Source organism: Conger conger, chromosome 4 (assembly GCF_963514075.1).
Source record: "Conger conger chromosome 4, fConCon1.1, whole genome shotgun sequence".
Lineage (NCBI taxonomy): Eukaryota > Metazoa > Chordata > Actinopteri > Anguilliformes > Congridae > Conger > Conger conger.
Genome location: NC_083763.1, coordinates 67,034,243 through 67,050,983, shown reverse-complemented (window position 1 = coordinate 67,050,983; position 16,741 = coordinate 67,034,243). Strand labels below are relative to the sequence as shown.

General features: G+C 41.3%; 1 protein-coding gene across 1 annotated transcript; it reads right to left on the bottom strand.

Moving 5' to 3' along the window:
* Positions 1-2,825: 2,825 nt before the first annotated feature.
* Positions 2,826-16,285, bottom strand: htr5ab (5-hydroxytryptamine (serotonin) receptor 5A, genome duplicate b). Its single transcript, XM_061237251.1, has 3 exons — positions 16,181-16,285; positions 7,823-8,605; positions 2,826-3,158 (listed from the first exon to the last, which is right to left on the bottom strand). Exons 2-3 carry the CDS (start codon positions 8,519-8,521, stop codon positions 2,826-2,828), a joined length of 1,032 nt encoding a protein of 343 aa, XP_061093235.1. The 5' UTR covers positions 8,522-8,605; positions 16,181-16,285.
* Between the last annotated feature and the right edge of the window lie 456 nt (positions 16,286-16,741).

Here is a 16,741-nt window from a genome sequence, read left to right as displayed (position 1 = left end):
ACACTATGCATGGTCCAGCTCAGTGAATGAGGGATACTACTGTAGATGCAGGATGACTTCACAATAATTTTGTGTTGGTTTAAAATGGTGAGGTCCAAGTGTAAAAGATGTCGTAAAACTTCAACATAATATGAGAGTTAAACAACGGACATTGCCTGGTGTCCTTCGGAATCTGAACTTGAGGTGCACACTGGGAGAGTGGCGGGGTTCCTGACCGAGGATCGAGACTGGGCTTCACTTGTGTCCCATGGGAGCTGATGAGGCTGGTCGCCAGGAGAGGCAGCCCCTCTCGCAGCTCCACGGCCAGCTCCTTCCAGGAACAGGAGGGCACAGGTGACAGTGGGCCTTCACGGAACAGGAGGGCACAGGTGATGTGGGCCTTCACGGAACAGGAGGGCACAGGTGATGTGGGCCTTCACGGAACAGGAGGGCACAGGTGATGTGGGCCTTCACGGAACAGGAGGGCACAGGTGATGTGGGCCTTCACAGAACAGGAGGGCACAGGTGACAGTGGGCCTTCACGGAACAGGAGGGCACAGGTGATGGGAGCATGGGAGCACCTGAGGTGAACGATTACCATGCTAGTGGTGATTTAACAGGTTCACCACTGAATATTGATATTCACTTGGAAAAAGCTGACACCATTATGACTGCTTCAAAAAGGCCCTTGAGGAGTAGGGAAAAAACGGCAGTAATGCTAATTGAAACAACCTGAAAATTAAGAGGGGGAAAAAAAACATGTGGAAAGCACAGATAATTCATGTATAAATAGGTTTGCTCTAAAACAAGGGCAAGTTACTTCCTCTAAGCATTCAATTTCAAAAAAAATTATTTGCATAGCAGGGGAGAAAATCACAGATAAGGAAGGAACCATATGCTATGTACTGCAATTTTCCATAACTCAGAGTCTCAGATATTTTGCCAGCATGTGCATGTGTGGTGAATAACTTTGCTCTTTATGAATGTGTAGCAATGGTAGCATGCGTTCAGTGAAAGCTACAGCTTTTCTATCATCCCTGAAAACCCATTTTCTGAATTACATGCAGAAGAAAGAGATATACAACACTGGTAATGAAAAAATGTCAAAGGTTTTCTTTTTTATTCCAGTCCTCTGGCCTCCTTATGTACTGTTTTGCACACATGATTTCCATTCCTATCTTGTACAGTGAGCTGCGTAAGTCTTGGGACAGAGGTATATTTTTTCTTGATTTGGCTCTGCACTCCAGTTTTTGATTTGTAAGGAAGAGAAAGAAAGAAAGAGAGTGAATCATTTTATTACAAATCTACAATTGTGGAATACAGAGCAAAGTCTCGTCCCAAGACTTGTGGAGCTTTCTGTACATTCACACATAATCATTAAGCAATTGCAAAGAACAGAGCAGATGGAAACGTTTTCTGAGTCGTTGAGTGTCCCCGTGTAACAGTACAATTGACCCAAAAGATTTCCAAATGTGTACTGCTATTTATATTTTTGCCTGATGTGAAAGCAGCTAATTGGAAAACATTAATAATTAAATTTCAATTATGGATCACTGCTTGCAGCACATGGTTTGGCTTGGGCATTTAAAATGTCAAGACAGAGGTGGGCAGTGTGCCCAAGAAATCAATTTAATTTCCCAATTTAAACAACAAAAAAAAAGAACAGGATTAACATCAATAACTCAACTTAAGGATATTTAGGAGTGTTTTTTATTTATTTAAAAGCTACTATGTATTTAAATAAAAAATAAAAAAATAATAATTTAATATATATATATTTTATCAGATCCTCTACAGCAAGTAGCCAATTCTGAAGATAATGTACATTTTCTGTGGCTGAAATATGGAAATTGATGCCTGAGAGTCATCTGTATTACATATGGAGGGGCTCTTCTGTCAGCCCTTCATCCATAGCGTTTTTTTTTCTCTTTTTAATAAAAACAGGACCATGGGCTGCATGCAGCTGCTCACAAAGATAGATGGATTGCTCATTTTACTACGAGAGAGGAGAATTACATCTTAAAGGTACAGACAGGTCTCATTTGAGAGAGAGAGAGAGGGGGTAGAGAGAGGGGGTAGAGAGGTAGAGATAACTTTGATATTCAGATGTGATAGCACTCAATGGAGGCAGAGCAGCACTGAGATATTGGTAATTGTGCTTTTCTCTGGGAGAACTACAGAAGCTACACCACTGCTCATCTGCGTCCAGCCTCAGCATCTTGCTGAGATGCGCAGGCTTTCACCGAAGAGATATGAGTGAATAATTAGATTGCCCGAAGGCAGACTGAGAGAGAAAGAGAGAGGGCAAGAGAGAGTTATGAGACATTTGTGTTTTTAATCTATTCTACTTTTGAATCTATTTTTTATCTATTTTTGATGATTCATTGAGCAAACAGCATGCTTCTGAATGAGTATAACATTCACACAGTGAAAAGCTGAATGCACGATGACCAAAACATTCATAAAAGCTATTTTCCACCACAGCAACAGAACTCCTTTTCCCTTGGCGAAACATACTGATACTTCACATTTATTTGACATCCTTTGGGTTTTGCAACAGTCACTATATTTTCCCTGTACAATCCATAGAAACAAACAAATTGTAAATTAGAAATAGACTATACTGTACATTAGTATTTCCAGGGCAGACATTCCTTTGCTTGAATCACAGCGTTTATTTTTCATTGACAGTCTACTTATGACTCATCAGGCTACGTCTGCATCGGCCTCTCAGTTTATAAGGACCATGTTTACAAAGGTGGCGTAAGAAAAGACATGGGTTGAAGGGTATCCCTTTTGATCCATGCAGGATGCCATAGTCACAGAGTCCCGGAACCTCCAGCTCCTCAGCGCTGACGGGAGAACAAGTTCCTGAAGGCGTTGTTGTAGTTCTTATTGAAGGCGGTGTAAATGAGCGGGTTGAAGAAGGAGTTGGAGTAGCCCAGCCACAGGAAGATGCTCTTCCATATGGGTGGGATGTCACAGGAGCAGAGGGGGTTGATGAGCTCGGTGATGAAGAAGGGTATCCAGCACAGGACGAAGACCCCGATGAGGATGCCCACCATCAGAGCCGCCTTCTTCTCCTTCTGCTCCCGCCATGTGTCCCCATCCGTCTGGAAGGTGACGGTCGCGTGACGTACCGTGAACACAATCTGGGGCTGGTGGGCTGCCTCCTTCACCTGCCGTAATGTGGAGAAGAGGGCTGCCATCAAGGGTCATTCATAGCATAACATAACATAACATAACATAACATAACATAACATAACATAACATAACATAACATAACATAACATATCGTAACATAGCATAGCATAGCATAGCACAGCATAGCATAGCATAGCATAGCATAACTATAAGCATAATTCTGCTAACCAAACTCACCCTGAAGAATCGCCTGTAGTTCACTTTGTTAATCTCTTTAATTAATTTAAAAGCCTCGATCAAATCCCCCTAAGTCTCCTTTTACTAAGCTTAGAGAGATTGAGCCTCTTAAGTCTTTCATGATCTTTTATACATGGAATCAATCTGGTTGCCCTTCTCTGAACCTTTTCCAGCGCCTCTATATCTTTCTTATAGTGTGTTCCCCAGAACTGTACACAGTACTAAGTGTGGTCTGACATGGGTATTTTATAAGGTGAGTATATCTTCCTTAGATTTATACTCAATACTCTTGGCTATGAATCCTAGCATCCTGTAGGCCATCTTTCCCCGGCATGCCCCATGAATCTAGGAGTGATCCATTTTTAAGTGTGCTTGGTAAAATAACTGAAGTAAATTCCTGCTTGCCACCACTGCTGTGGAATGAAAATTACATCCATGCTGCAGAAAACTCATAAGCATGGCAAATTAAACAGACCATATATCACCCATTTATACCACCATTTAAAATGACAGAGACCTAATTTAGCACACAGCTGTCAAACAGTGTTCATAAAACGACAGGGACAGTGATTGTAAGACCACAAATAAATCAATATTAGGAGTCAGGAAACTCAAACCTTCAAAATAAAATGTCACTCTGAAACCACCGGACCGGGAGGGTAACTGCCTCAGTCTGCTTAGGCATGAACTCCGCAGCTCCACAGACACAGAAGCAGAAGCAGAAGCACGTACGCGTTCCCTCAGAATAAGGGTGATCTCCAGAGTGCGGTGGCATTCCTCTACCTCTGAATTTATGCACGCTGCACTGAAAGGTCCGCTCTCTCTCTCACTCGAGAGGCAGACCTCCGGTTAAAATCTGATTGCGCACCTGTCCTATGCGCCCGGCCGATTGTTCTGCGTCCCGGGGGAATATTTTCCATCTCCAAAGCGTCCGGTGTGTTGGATTTACGGGAGGCTATTTTCTCTGGCTCGCTCACAGTGGGACCACGGCAGGCAGTAAAGGCTAAGTAGAACGTTTTCACCGTGTCATTGATGTATGTCCCACACACCTGCTGCAGCCACAGTAGTAAACTGGGTGGGTGAAATGTAGCATTCTCGGTCCCGTCACATTTCCGGCACTATATTTCCCAGCAGCCAAAATCATTTTGGCTAAAGCAGTAAATACGATCACGTATATTGTGTCCAAGCAAGTTAGAGTCAATTGATTAAAGGCAACTGTCCCGAGGCCTCATCCCAGCAGTCTCCTCTCAATGCCACCGTAATGTAATCACTCCTCATTGCAGCATGGGTAACTTCATTTTCTACACCACAGACCTCCTTTTCTATCAATCCATTCATCGAATGCTAATGTGCACGACTACGACTTCACAGCCTCCTTCAAGGGTCCTCTACTGGCAGGGATTCCGGATGAGTGCGGACATCAAGGAAGCGCCGTTCAGTCCATATCCAGAAACGTTCTGATTCTGCACTTTTTCAAGTGTGAGATGGGTTCAATTTACTGGACTAAAATTTAAATATGTTCTTAAACCCGCTTATACCTATTTAGTCATGTTATTGATCACCAGGTCCTCGTGATCTTGAGCACACTCAGATCAGTTGGCTAACTGCATTGCAGTCGACTGCAGCCTATGGATCTGTGCATTTATTACAGCAGACAGACTCTATATTGGTTGGATATAATTTATATCGTTCACTGGAGTAATCTGCCATTCAATTATAAGGTATGCTATCAAGTTACAGCAGACAGTAATTTAATTTAATTCAAATTAATTAATATCCGCAATACTAATATCAACACAAATGTGATTTAAATATTTCCTGTTCATGGTTTAAAGATGTCAATTAACCAGTGGTCATTTTAAGAAAGACAAAGCACACAGCGGTGTGACTGACACACACTAGTGATCCCTGTCCCAAGTGTGTGGAAGACAGAGCTAAAGATATTAAACAAGCTCACAAAATCAATAAAGTTGAAGGCCACACAATAAAGGAGGATGAGGGTGTTAAAACAGGGTATATTAGCCTGAGCCATACATGCATAATTACAGGCATTCAAGAATGGATAGACCGCTCTGTGGAATCTCGAATGTTAGCATTCGGTAGATACTCCTGCTAGAGTCACTTAGCTTAATCGTGTGGGGAACTGACTTCTGCCAGCAAAGCTGAGTTTAAAATATGTTTTACAGATTGATTTTGCAGATAATCATCACAACACATATTGAGAATAATGAGTGCATCTGCTTCAGTTCCTTGGTAACCACACTGCAGATCAGCATTCTTGTTCCCTTGTCAGTGAGTTATTTTCTATTTATTGTAGCAATTCCACTGTCTCGGTTTCTCAGTCTTGTTGAAAATGACCAGCTCTGTAAAGGTACCATTCAAAATGTATGCTACGTCTGCACCTACCTCACTAATGACCGAGTGTAAACCGCAATGCTTTCCATGTTAATGATAGCACATTGACACTTACAAGGGTGCATCTTCCAGGCAATAGTAGACAAACTTTCAACAGCAACTAAAAAGGCTTGAATGAAAAATGTTAAACTGAAGGTGAATTGGAAAAAAACACCTCATAGCTGAGGCTGAAGGACACAAAGACTATGGGTGAAGATCTTGCCTTTGATCAGTATTTAAGCAATTCACACATCACAAATTAATTTCCCTCACAAGCACTTACAAGGCTTTTATTTTTAACCCATACGCTGCCCCTCCAGCACAGACGTTGGTCAAATATCAAAGGATCAAATACCTTGTTTAAGTTCATTCATATTTGACAGGTACATTTATTGTTTGTACATTTATTTTTGTTTTCTCAAAGAAGGTATTTGCTGTATCAATCTCTAAAACAAGAAAGATGCAACCAGTGACCTTTAAAAAAAAAGAAGCATTTTTTACTACGGAATGTGGAAAAGCAATTTAGTTAGACCTTGTCATTACCAATGGGGGGCAGGGGGAGGGGGTGGTGGAGATGACATTTACTAAGACATTTACATAGTCATGGTCAATGGAATGGAAACTACTGTTGTTTCCATGAAAGAACAGAGTTTCCATGTTACAGATGTTAAAAAAACAAAAAAAATTGGCTTGCAATACAGAAGAATGATGCATATCAAAGACCATGATAATGCTTAAGCTTATAAATGACTGTATAACACACCCATACGCACACACAAACACCCACACACACACACTCACAAGCATGCATGCACGCATACACACACAAACATGCACGTAGACATGCGAACATAATGTTAAGCAAGGAGTGAATGAGTGAGTACGTGATTTACCTCATGGGTTGAGGAAAAACAGTGGAAAACAAGGGACAACAGGGACAATGCATGTAGCTCCAGGTCTTAGCTGGCAGCTTAGCTTAACAGCTATGGATCTACTTGTAAAGCAGGAGGAATGCTATCTTCAATATGAATGAATCTTGGATTTTATATTCAGCTTTTGAAGTGAAGGACCTGCAGAAATCCAGAGAATCAATTTACATATTCCAGTCTTGCTTCTGTATGAGACTGAAGTTCTGATTTCATATTTTCAGGGGGCGACATGGCTCAGGCAGTAAGAGCAGTCGTCTGGCAGTCGGAGGGTTGCCGGTTCGATCCCCCGCCTGGGCTGTGTTGAAGTGTACCTGAGAAAGACACCTAACCCCCAAATGCTCCTAACGAGCTGGTTGGTGCCTTGTATAGCAGCCAATCGCCATTGGTGTATGAGTGTGTGTATGAATGGGTGATTGAGAAGCATACATTGTACATCGCTTTGGATAAAGGCGCTACATAAATTCCAACCATTTACCATATTTTGGAGCGGGTTCAAGGTCAAGAGGAAAGTGTGCAGAAAGGGAAAACTTCCATTACTAGTATATGTCCCTGTGAGTAACTACTACATGTATCCTGTTTATTAAGATAACAGTTGGAGGTACATAATGAAATGTAGATTATGGATCTATTCACAATGACTCATCGCTATAAATGTTATATAATATGTGGAACTAGTAGTTATTATAATCAAAATTTCATTTAAAAAAAATTTTGTTTATTAAATTTAATGTTCCAACTTACTACTGCAGTATGCTATTCCTGCTAATGTGTAAAATAAATTAGTAAATGTATAAACCTAATTGTCTTAACAATTAGTCAAAATCCATACAATGTTAAAATCCAGATCCATCTACATCAATCTAAAATCCACATCCATTTACATCCATCTAAAATCCACATAAATCTCCATCCATTTAAAATCCACATAAATCTACATCCATCTAAAATTCACATCCATCTACTTGCATGGCACTGATGCCAAAAATGATGCCATTGAGTCTGGTTCCGAAACAACTGGCACATGCCTTGCCATGTCTGGTATACGTATGTTGCAATATATTGCCTCTTCCTTTGGCATATTCCATTATGTAATGGTCCTCTCTATCAGCATTACTCATAACACATTCACAATGCGGTACCTCGATAACTTCAGCCATGGGCGTAATGGTGTTGGTCTTCCGGGATCCGATGCGGAACTTGGCGGCCTTGTAAATCTTCCAGTAGACGAAGAGCACCACGCACAGCGGCAGGTAGAAGGCGCCGAACGTGGAGAAGATGGTGTAGGAGGGCTCCTGGCTGACCTGGCACTCCATCTGCTCCTCCGAGTACGTCTCGCCCCAGCCGAAGAGTGGCGACAGGGAGATGACGGAGGACAGGAGCCAGGTCAGGACGATCATCACGTTGGAGATCCTCTTGCGCGTCTTGAGCGTGTACTCCAGGTGCCGGGTGATGGACCAGTAGCGGTCCAGGGCGATGGCGGTGACGTTCCAGATGCTGGCGGTGCAGCAGAGCACGTCGAAGGAGATCCAGACCTGGCAGAGCACGCGGCCCAGCTTCCAGCGCCGGCCGTTCAGCTCGTGCACCAGGCTGAGGGGCATCACCAGCGCCGCCACCATCACGTCCGAGATGGCCATGGAGGCCACCAGGTTGTGCGGCACGCGGTGGAACGTCCTCACCCTCAGGATGGTCACCAGCACCAGCACGTTCCACACGAAGGTGGCGATGACCAGCATGGCCAGCAGCGTCAGCGTCAGCACGCTGAACACCGAGAACGGCCGGTAGAAGTTGCCTGAGCCCGAGCTGTGATTGGCCGACACAGTCAAGTTAGGATACGCCATTCTGGCGATCTCTCTTCGGCGAAGAAGCGCAGAGATGCTCGGGAACCGTAATGACGCTGATAACAGTCTTCTGCTGGACGGCCCCTAGGAGGCAAAGAAACATAGTCAACTTCGGCTCAATGTTCTTTTTTCAAAAATAACAGTGAACATAGCAATTTAGCAAACTGTAGCACTGTATATACTTTTAACCGACAAATCTGCTTCCAAGAAGAGGGAAGAAAACAGCCGTCCACTCAAAAACATTGAACAAACTGGCTTATTTACAGTGTGTGCCAACAGGAACATCTCCTTAAAGTCTCAACACAGTTTGAAATTCATCAAGGCATCTGATTTAAATAAAATAAGAAATAGAAAAATAAATAGAAAAAGGTTTAAATATATTACTAGACTCTCAAAGTAAAAGGATAGCTAAGTGTAATACATTCTGGTAGGAAATTATTCCTGAGTGAATTCAATTTTCTCCTACGTGCTGTCTAGAACAGACATGGTGGCTGCAAAAGCAGGCTGATTAGTTCTGACTGTATCGTGCTGAACCTCTTTGATGTTCCAACTGAAAAAGCGGTAAAAGGATATTTAAGATTTTCTCTTTCAAATGCGGTGTTGAACAGCATTCCGACTGTGTGGCAATGTTTATTTTTCACCTTGAATGCAGCAATGCTTCTTGCTTCAAAAACAGCATTGCATTTTAGGACATGAGCAATTAAAAAGAATGTACTAAATGTTATTCCAGAGACAGTATGATATTTAATACTTTCCTTTCGTTAATACTGAAGGCTCATTCTAATAAAGGTCTGAGTCCTAGATGAGTCAGAAACTGACCTAACTTTTGCACACAGGGTTCATATTCCTGAATTCTGGTTTAGATAAGACCAAATGCAATAAGCACCACTGCAGTGCCAGTCTTCAGGATTTCCACATTTCCATGTTCATATCAGCAAGGCATTTATAAAGGCCTAAATATTCAAATACAAGTTTAATCAGATCGATTAGGTCTGAAATGAAAAATGTTTGAGTCGGCCCTTTACAGTATGAAAGATGAAAACTAAATTGAAACTATAAGACAATTACTTAAAGCTGTTAACCCCATTAACATTATCCTGCTGGAACAGAAAGGGCCATTTCACTCCTTCAGTTAAACATCTGATTCTAATGTGCTGATGGACGGAGAAGCTTGCATCTGGAGCCAATCAAGGCCACTGCCACTGCATGCTGTGAGCAGGAGTCTCGCAGGACAAACTCTTCTACAACTGGACAGAGCCTCTGCCAGGGAAGCCGGCTGTAATTAAAACGGCAGTTAATTAAGATCAGCAGGTCCCCTGGTCAATGGGGTGTCCTCGATCCGCCCGCTCGACCCCACAAGGCTGACGCAGTTCTGCAGCCCAGCAACTGGCACATTTCAGCCGCCGGGTGACAGAGACAGAAGGTGGCAGCCGACAGGTGCCTTGAAGGGAACACTCCCACGTGTCCTTCCACACTCACACGGGGATGAAGCGGGCTTACAGTTACAAAAAAAAAAAATGAAATAACAAAAATATGACAGAAAACAACACATTTAGTGAGGGCCATTTATCACTAGTGCTGACACCTCCTCCGTCCAACTCCTGACGAAAAAGCACAACTCGCTGAGAGTACCCCCGATGTGCAGAAATAAACACAGCCAGAAATGAATGATCGGGCAGGACTAGGGGGCTCGTTCAATCCACTGAAAACAGTTGAGTGGTGAGTCAGTCGTATAAATAAAAATGGGCCAGTCATTGTTTCTATATTAGTAGTTATAGCCGAATCCATTCATAAAATGATGCCAAAATAAGATGCTTGAACGGCAGATTGCTATTTTGTGGTTGCGGTAGCCTGAATGGGTCTATGAATTACACCATGTTTCCACAACAACAGTTGGCAGCACAGAAATTACAAGACCCAGATCCAAGTGCATTATTTATATCTGTCACCATATGTTCTTGAAATCATGCAAAACCCCTATGCTTATCTCTCGCTCACGCATATTAGTTTTGTTCAATTAACATTTCCAAGCAAAGCCAGTAATACAACTGATATGAAATCATTTGATAGCCCTATGCCATACTTGAAATACAGTACAGTTAAAAGAATACCATTCCCAGATAAAAATACACATTTGTAAACATTTCTTTTAACTTTCCAAAAGCAAGCATTTAAGCTTTGCTTTAGAAACATGCAGAGATTCAATTTACAAAGTCAAACCATAATGAAGTTTACATTTCATTACAGATCAAATTTACATAAGTAAATTAATTTCTCCAATGAGATCATAACTCCACATTAAGAACAAAACATAACAACATAATGAAGAAAGTAAACAGGGTTCCGCCTTGGTGAAGACCTTGTGCTCAGGAGGAACAATGAGGCGACATACCGCAGTTATAGCCAAATTATTACTTTGCCAGTTTGATATTATCCGGAACCTTCTGTCTGATCATTCAGCATTCAGGACAATCCTGGCCTATGGTACAGTCTGTCACATAAAATTCTAAGACGCATCTCTGCATCTGACAAAGTAAATGCACTAAAATGAATGAAGTAGCCTAGCAGTTCACACTAAATGGACTGCTATCACAGCGCAGTACAGTGTAATACACTACTTTCAAAATCACCAAATGAATGGTTCCATTGTAATCACCATAAAACCTAAATAAGTGGTCAACTTTCTATCTGGTGCAAATATTTTAGCCATTGTTATACCTTCAAATGAAATGATTTAGTGTCATATAATGTCATGAATCCTTGATTTTCTGCAATGTGTTCTTAAGGATTAAAGGCAGCTGTGTACTAAGCTTAATTTCCCCCTATATTATACTCATTTCCATATCACTGAATGAGTGTTTTACGAAATGCTCCTTTAAAAGAATCCAGCAGCTTATAATGTAGTTCTGAGTCCCACAGCTCAGTAGGACTAACTATAAAAAGCAGAACATAAAATCAATGGGGAACTTTTCGTCATATCGTCATATTCATGACCTTTTCTCCATTGCTGCATTATTACTTTTTAAAATAGAAGTACGAATGCACACAAAGAATGTTCAGCATTAATTTTTCAACATCTGTCAAAAAAAATGAAAATCAGACTCTAATGAAAGCAACACTAAAACTGCAGTACACAGCGCACTTTGCACCATTGAGAGGAACAGCAAGATTACATTGCTTTAAATTTTTTATGTATAATACAATCTAATGCTTTTGTAGCAGTTTAATGACCTTGTGATTGGGATGGCAGAGGTTCAATCTCCAAACCATCACATCATACAATATAAATTAGACCCAGTATCTACCTAGCTCTTAGCATGCTACCGATGCCTATGCATGTTCCCCATTACTAAACTAGGGATGAAAAAATGTTAAATGGTATTTTCCCATATATAAATCAAACAGCATACACCATATGAAAGAAATATAGGACATACAGTGTAAGTACCATAAACTGCATGTCCTTCTTTCAAGTTTTAAAACTGAAATGAGATTCGGGTTGCATCAGCATCTCCCAAATCAGTCCTGATGATCCACCATTTTGCCATTTGCTTTGTCTCTGGACTCTTCATTTTCACAAAATGGTTTCATTTCAGTCACCAGGTGTCCACTCTTTCGTCAGTTTGCTCCCAACTGATTTCACCTAGCAACCTATAATAGAATCAATTAAAAATGTAACCTCTTTCTACGGGAATCTTTTCTCATATAGTACATTACATGAGAAGGAAAACACTATTTGATCTGAGTGATTAAATATCTGGGGATGTGAATACTCTTCAGTGTGCATTGCTATTTCTGACTTAATCAGCCTTAATATGGCTAATTGGTGTTACAAGTGTCTAATTAAGAAAGGAGCTTTCACAACTCTATGTGAAAATGAAAAGGACAGAACACGCTTATTAAAAATATTGATCCTATTTTTGTTTCTGCTTAAGACGGTGACCTGGCTTGAACTTGCTCAACACTGTAGTAAGTGGCTGCAGTACAACAGCACAGTCCTGCAGCTAGTCTAGAAAGGTTTACAATTTAAAATACAGAATAAAATAAAAGGACAGAAGGTACAGTATATAATATTAAATGAATGACATATGGGGACCGTTGATAATATTTGAGAGTATTGCTGCTCTTTTAAATAGGTTTCATTTTTGTGTCTCTAACTATTCTGGGTATTGTATTTTACATCTGCTTAATGGAGTTTAAGAGGATGTCGTGATTATTGTCCACTGAGACTAATTTAACAGTTTAATGTATGTTTCATACTGTATACATGAGCATTACCACATTACCTGTCTTACAAGGGCGCTCATTGTGTTTGATAATGGCCTACAGTATTCTATGGCCATTGACACTATTCATTGTGGGGTTTTCAAGGTTAGTTTTCATGTTGTCTGCATTATGTGGTAGATGATGCTGTATGTATGCAGCTGTTTTTCTCCTCCTTATTCTGTACTGAGATGTACACTGCCTCACTGGTGTGAAAGCAGCCAGAAAAAGTCCAGGCTTGGCACTGGCATTTTCCCATCCCCTCTCCCTGACACCAGCGGAGACTTGTCTTCTCAGACGCACTTCACGGTGAGAATGGCAGCAGGGCGCAAGGCCATGAGGATGCATCCTCACAGCCCCGTTAATTAGCTGCGTTAATTCAAAACAACAATCGCACAATCTTACTGTACATGTCTTGTCAAAGACTACAGATAATGCTATACTGGGTGGTGGGACACAGCGTCCTCTATAGCAGTGGTCCACAGAGTCCGCAGACCATTTAATGAGGGAGCACATTTGCAATCACCAGCCCCGTTTTAAAACATGGCTTGATGTTCAAATTTTTGAATAACATGTTTTTTTTTGTTGCCACGTTACTCAAGACAACTGTACATATAAATCACTGCAGTGGAAAGAGTATTATGTTTTTTTTTTCATTCTTTTTTCATTTGTGACCCACCTCAACCCCAGTGGGTCAGTACTGCTTCATATTACTGTTGTATCTCGCTCCAAATCATATAGCCGTGCACGTGACGGGCAGGGGAAATGTGCAGAAAAGAACAAATAAATGTGTACGCTGTATACACATGTTCCACTGTTGAAAAAGCAGCTTCTAATGAGAAAATAAGCTGGCACTGTGAAAGGTATCAAGAGGTACAGAGGTGTACACAACCTGTTCACACTAAAACAAATCACAAATTGACCAAGGCGAGGCACATAATGTCACTTACAAATGTGACCTGCACCATGAATGGTGCAACGCATGCTGCTAGAGCTGGCTACCCAGGCACTGACATACGCTGCATGCGTTGCATCTTTAAGTTGGATTCACATTTCCTTTGCACTCTTCTAAGTGCGACACTCAATTTCTCGCATACATACGTATGTATGACAGGATAGCTCCGCCCCCGAGTGGGGAGAATGGGTTTTTATTGGCAGCTTGAAGGGTAGAGAGAGCAGAGAAGCTGTTTTGCCAGCTGAAGTAGACATACTGTCAAACTGCTTGTCAAACAGCATTGTACAGCGTGTTTTTTTGTGTGTTCTCACTGATCTACAGTGTGCCCTGCTCGGGGCTACAGTAACTGCATTAGGCTCGGCTGCTTCCCGAAAGAGGCAGGTCGTGCCCATACCCATTTCTCTAAGGCGCTACAATGAAATGAAAGAAAGAAAATGCATCTCATTCAAACATGTGCACTCAGGCCTCTTCAGAGTGGTGTACGCCAGTGTTATTGGAGAGCATCAGCTCACAGTCTACAGAATCCTTGTGACCTCTTAGCTACATGTACCGCTCTCACCTGGTGTCAGTCCAGCCGCCAGCGTGACCTCATTTCCTCCCTGCTTGTAATAACACCATGTACAGCAGCGTGAAATTGAATGCACGTGTAATCAGAGCAAAGAACAACAACAAAAAAAAACACATCCCCCCTGGCCGAAATCACTTTCACATCTAAATACACTGACCAATGAAAGCTCACAGGGTTTTTGTTCTTCTTTCAATGACAAGACAGGTGCCTGTAGCTAAAGTGGCACCTGACACCTGACATTCAAGTACTGTAATTGGTCAGCAAGCCCATTTAACATTGCTTTTAGCTTCCAGCTTAAATTAAACAGGAAGACACCTAGTAGAACTTGTGCTAAAGGTGTACCTAGTGCACCCTCTTTGGATAAACACTGTTGTAACTGTTATTTGTCTACTCTGGCAGCCTGCTATTTTCCTGGAAAGGGTGTATAAAATGTTTTTTCCATAAAATATACACAAAAGCTAGAAAAACTCATTAGTTTCTGCTCATACCACAGCTTTTAGTGTTTTTCTTGTACTATTTGTGTGAAGGAAAGGTTTGGATGATCTCTGAAAATGAACCCAGCTAAGAAAATGAAAGTACATCAGAGAACGATGTTAAGATGATTAAAAATCGCAAAAATGTATAAAGATCAAATGCACCCACATACACCCACATCATCGCTACGGGCAATGCCTCGCTCCAGTTAACGTTTCGGTTGAACAGTTTTTGCACAGGTAGTCAACTTTCACGTATTTACATTACGGCAAATATGCTTGGTAGCCTAGTGTAAGGCCAACGCATAACCACCCGGACACGAAATAAAAACGAAGCGCGTAGTCCAGTTGATGAATAAAGCAAGGGAACGGAATCCCTTTTCGTTGCACGAGTTTCGTCATGACCCCGTCTGTGAAAACTACAGAATATAGAAGCCACACAAACCGACAGAATATAGTAGCTGACCGCAAGTGTACGGTACTGCACGTACCCGCGCTTTTCACGAAAGCCAGTTCATTTCCATTCATTTCACGAACGACACGTATTCTCCCTGCTTCATATTTAATCAATGCCTTAGCAATGGAAAAGAGAAAGTGCCTTAGGATATGAAGAAGCCGTTCCAGGAGAAAGTAGACATGCAGAGGCTACATTATGTAAACACGGTATCTTGGTGTCCACAGCATGGGCGAAGCGCCTCCGGGAAGTGTTCAGTAATAATTGAGAGGGTTGCACGGGCAACTTTGCGAAATCTAAATACACAATATAAAATAACTATCGGCTAATATTAAAACAAGAATTCAAATTACAAAGCGTCAATAGTAAGATGGTAATACAATGGCTCTCACAACGCCACGGAAAGAAATGTGTCTGAAATCCACCGGAAAGTCTTCGGTACGCTATCAAAACGCACGCTCTGACCTGTCATTCTCTTGTCCATGTAAAATAGAGTGAAAGCATTCGAATTGGACCACTGACACCACCATTAAGCAGAACTAGATTTACAATAAAAAACGCAACATCCACGCCTTAATGAATTACGAGTTGATATTCATAATATTTGGAGACCATTCTCATGTATTGGATACGCGTATTCTATTACATTACCTTGTTATTCTTCAGGTGTAATCGTCACCTATGTGTAAGCTGATCTGTCTGCTTTCCATTTTATTGGACTTGTTGCCTACTTCAGTCACTATCCAGTTAGTTTATTTGACAAAAGAAACACGATGAGAGCCCTGCTGTGAACCTACTCTATTTTGCTTAAAATTATGAGCGACAAGTTGACAATCGATTTAATAAATCCTAATAAGTATTACCGACGTATTTTGAAAGATAATTCCTGTACTTTTTTATTGCTATAAACACTGTGACTGTCCAAGTTTGCTTAGAAATAACTTACCCTCAACAATTACTTGAAGAAACACCACCCCAATCAAAAAAGTAACGTATCATCCGGTTCCATTATTTTGCTTTTCGTTCGTGCGCCTTCTGCTATCCGTCACTGCTGTGGCGGCACTGTAAGATGCATGAAAATCTATTCGGAAATGTAGGTACACTGACTTTGGAACAAACCAAAACGGAGAAAAGGGGGAAATGCTCACTGTTTACTGCTTTCCCTGTGCCGCATTTTGAGAAAAAAAATCAACAGACTTTTCTCCTGTAAACTGTGGTCTTCTGCAATGAATGAAACGTGTTCCGCTAAAGAATAACCTGGTTCCAAATAGTTAAGCTTTATTTATTTCAATGCAGCAAGGCTCTGGGTATTCTCTTCAAAACCAATATTTGCTCAAGTAATACATGGTTTTGATACAGTACATAAAAGTTTACATTGATTACCTTTGTAACTGAGACAAGAGTGGCATATGTGTTCTAGGCATTGCACGTAGATATATCGGCTGATGAAATCTAGCCACACTAACCCACACTATTTATTTCTTATATCTATCTATCTATCTATCTA

Bases quoted from the DNA above. Each gene is read 5' to 3' on its own strand.
- htr5ab (XM_061237251.1), bottom strand. From the start codon at position 8,521: ATGGCGTATCCTAACTTGACTGTGTCGGCCAATCACAGCTCGGGCTCA. The intron at 3,159-7,822 runs GTACCGCATTGT...ACATTACGGCAG, and splicing joins CCATGGCTGAAGTTATCGAG to GTGAAGGAGGCAGCCCACCA.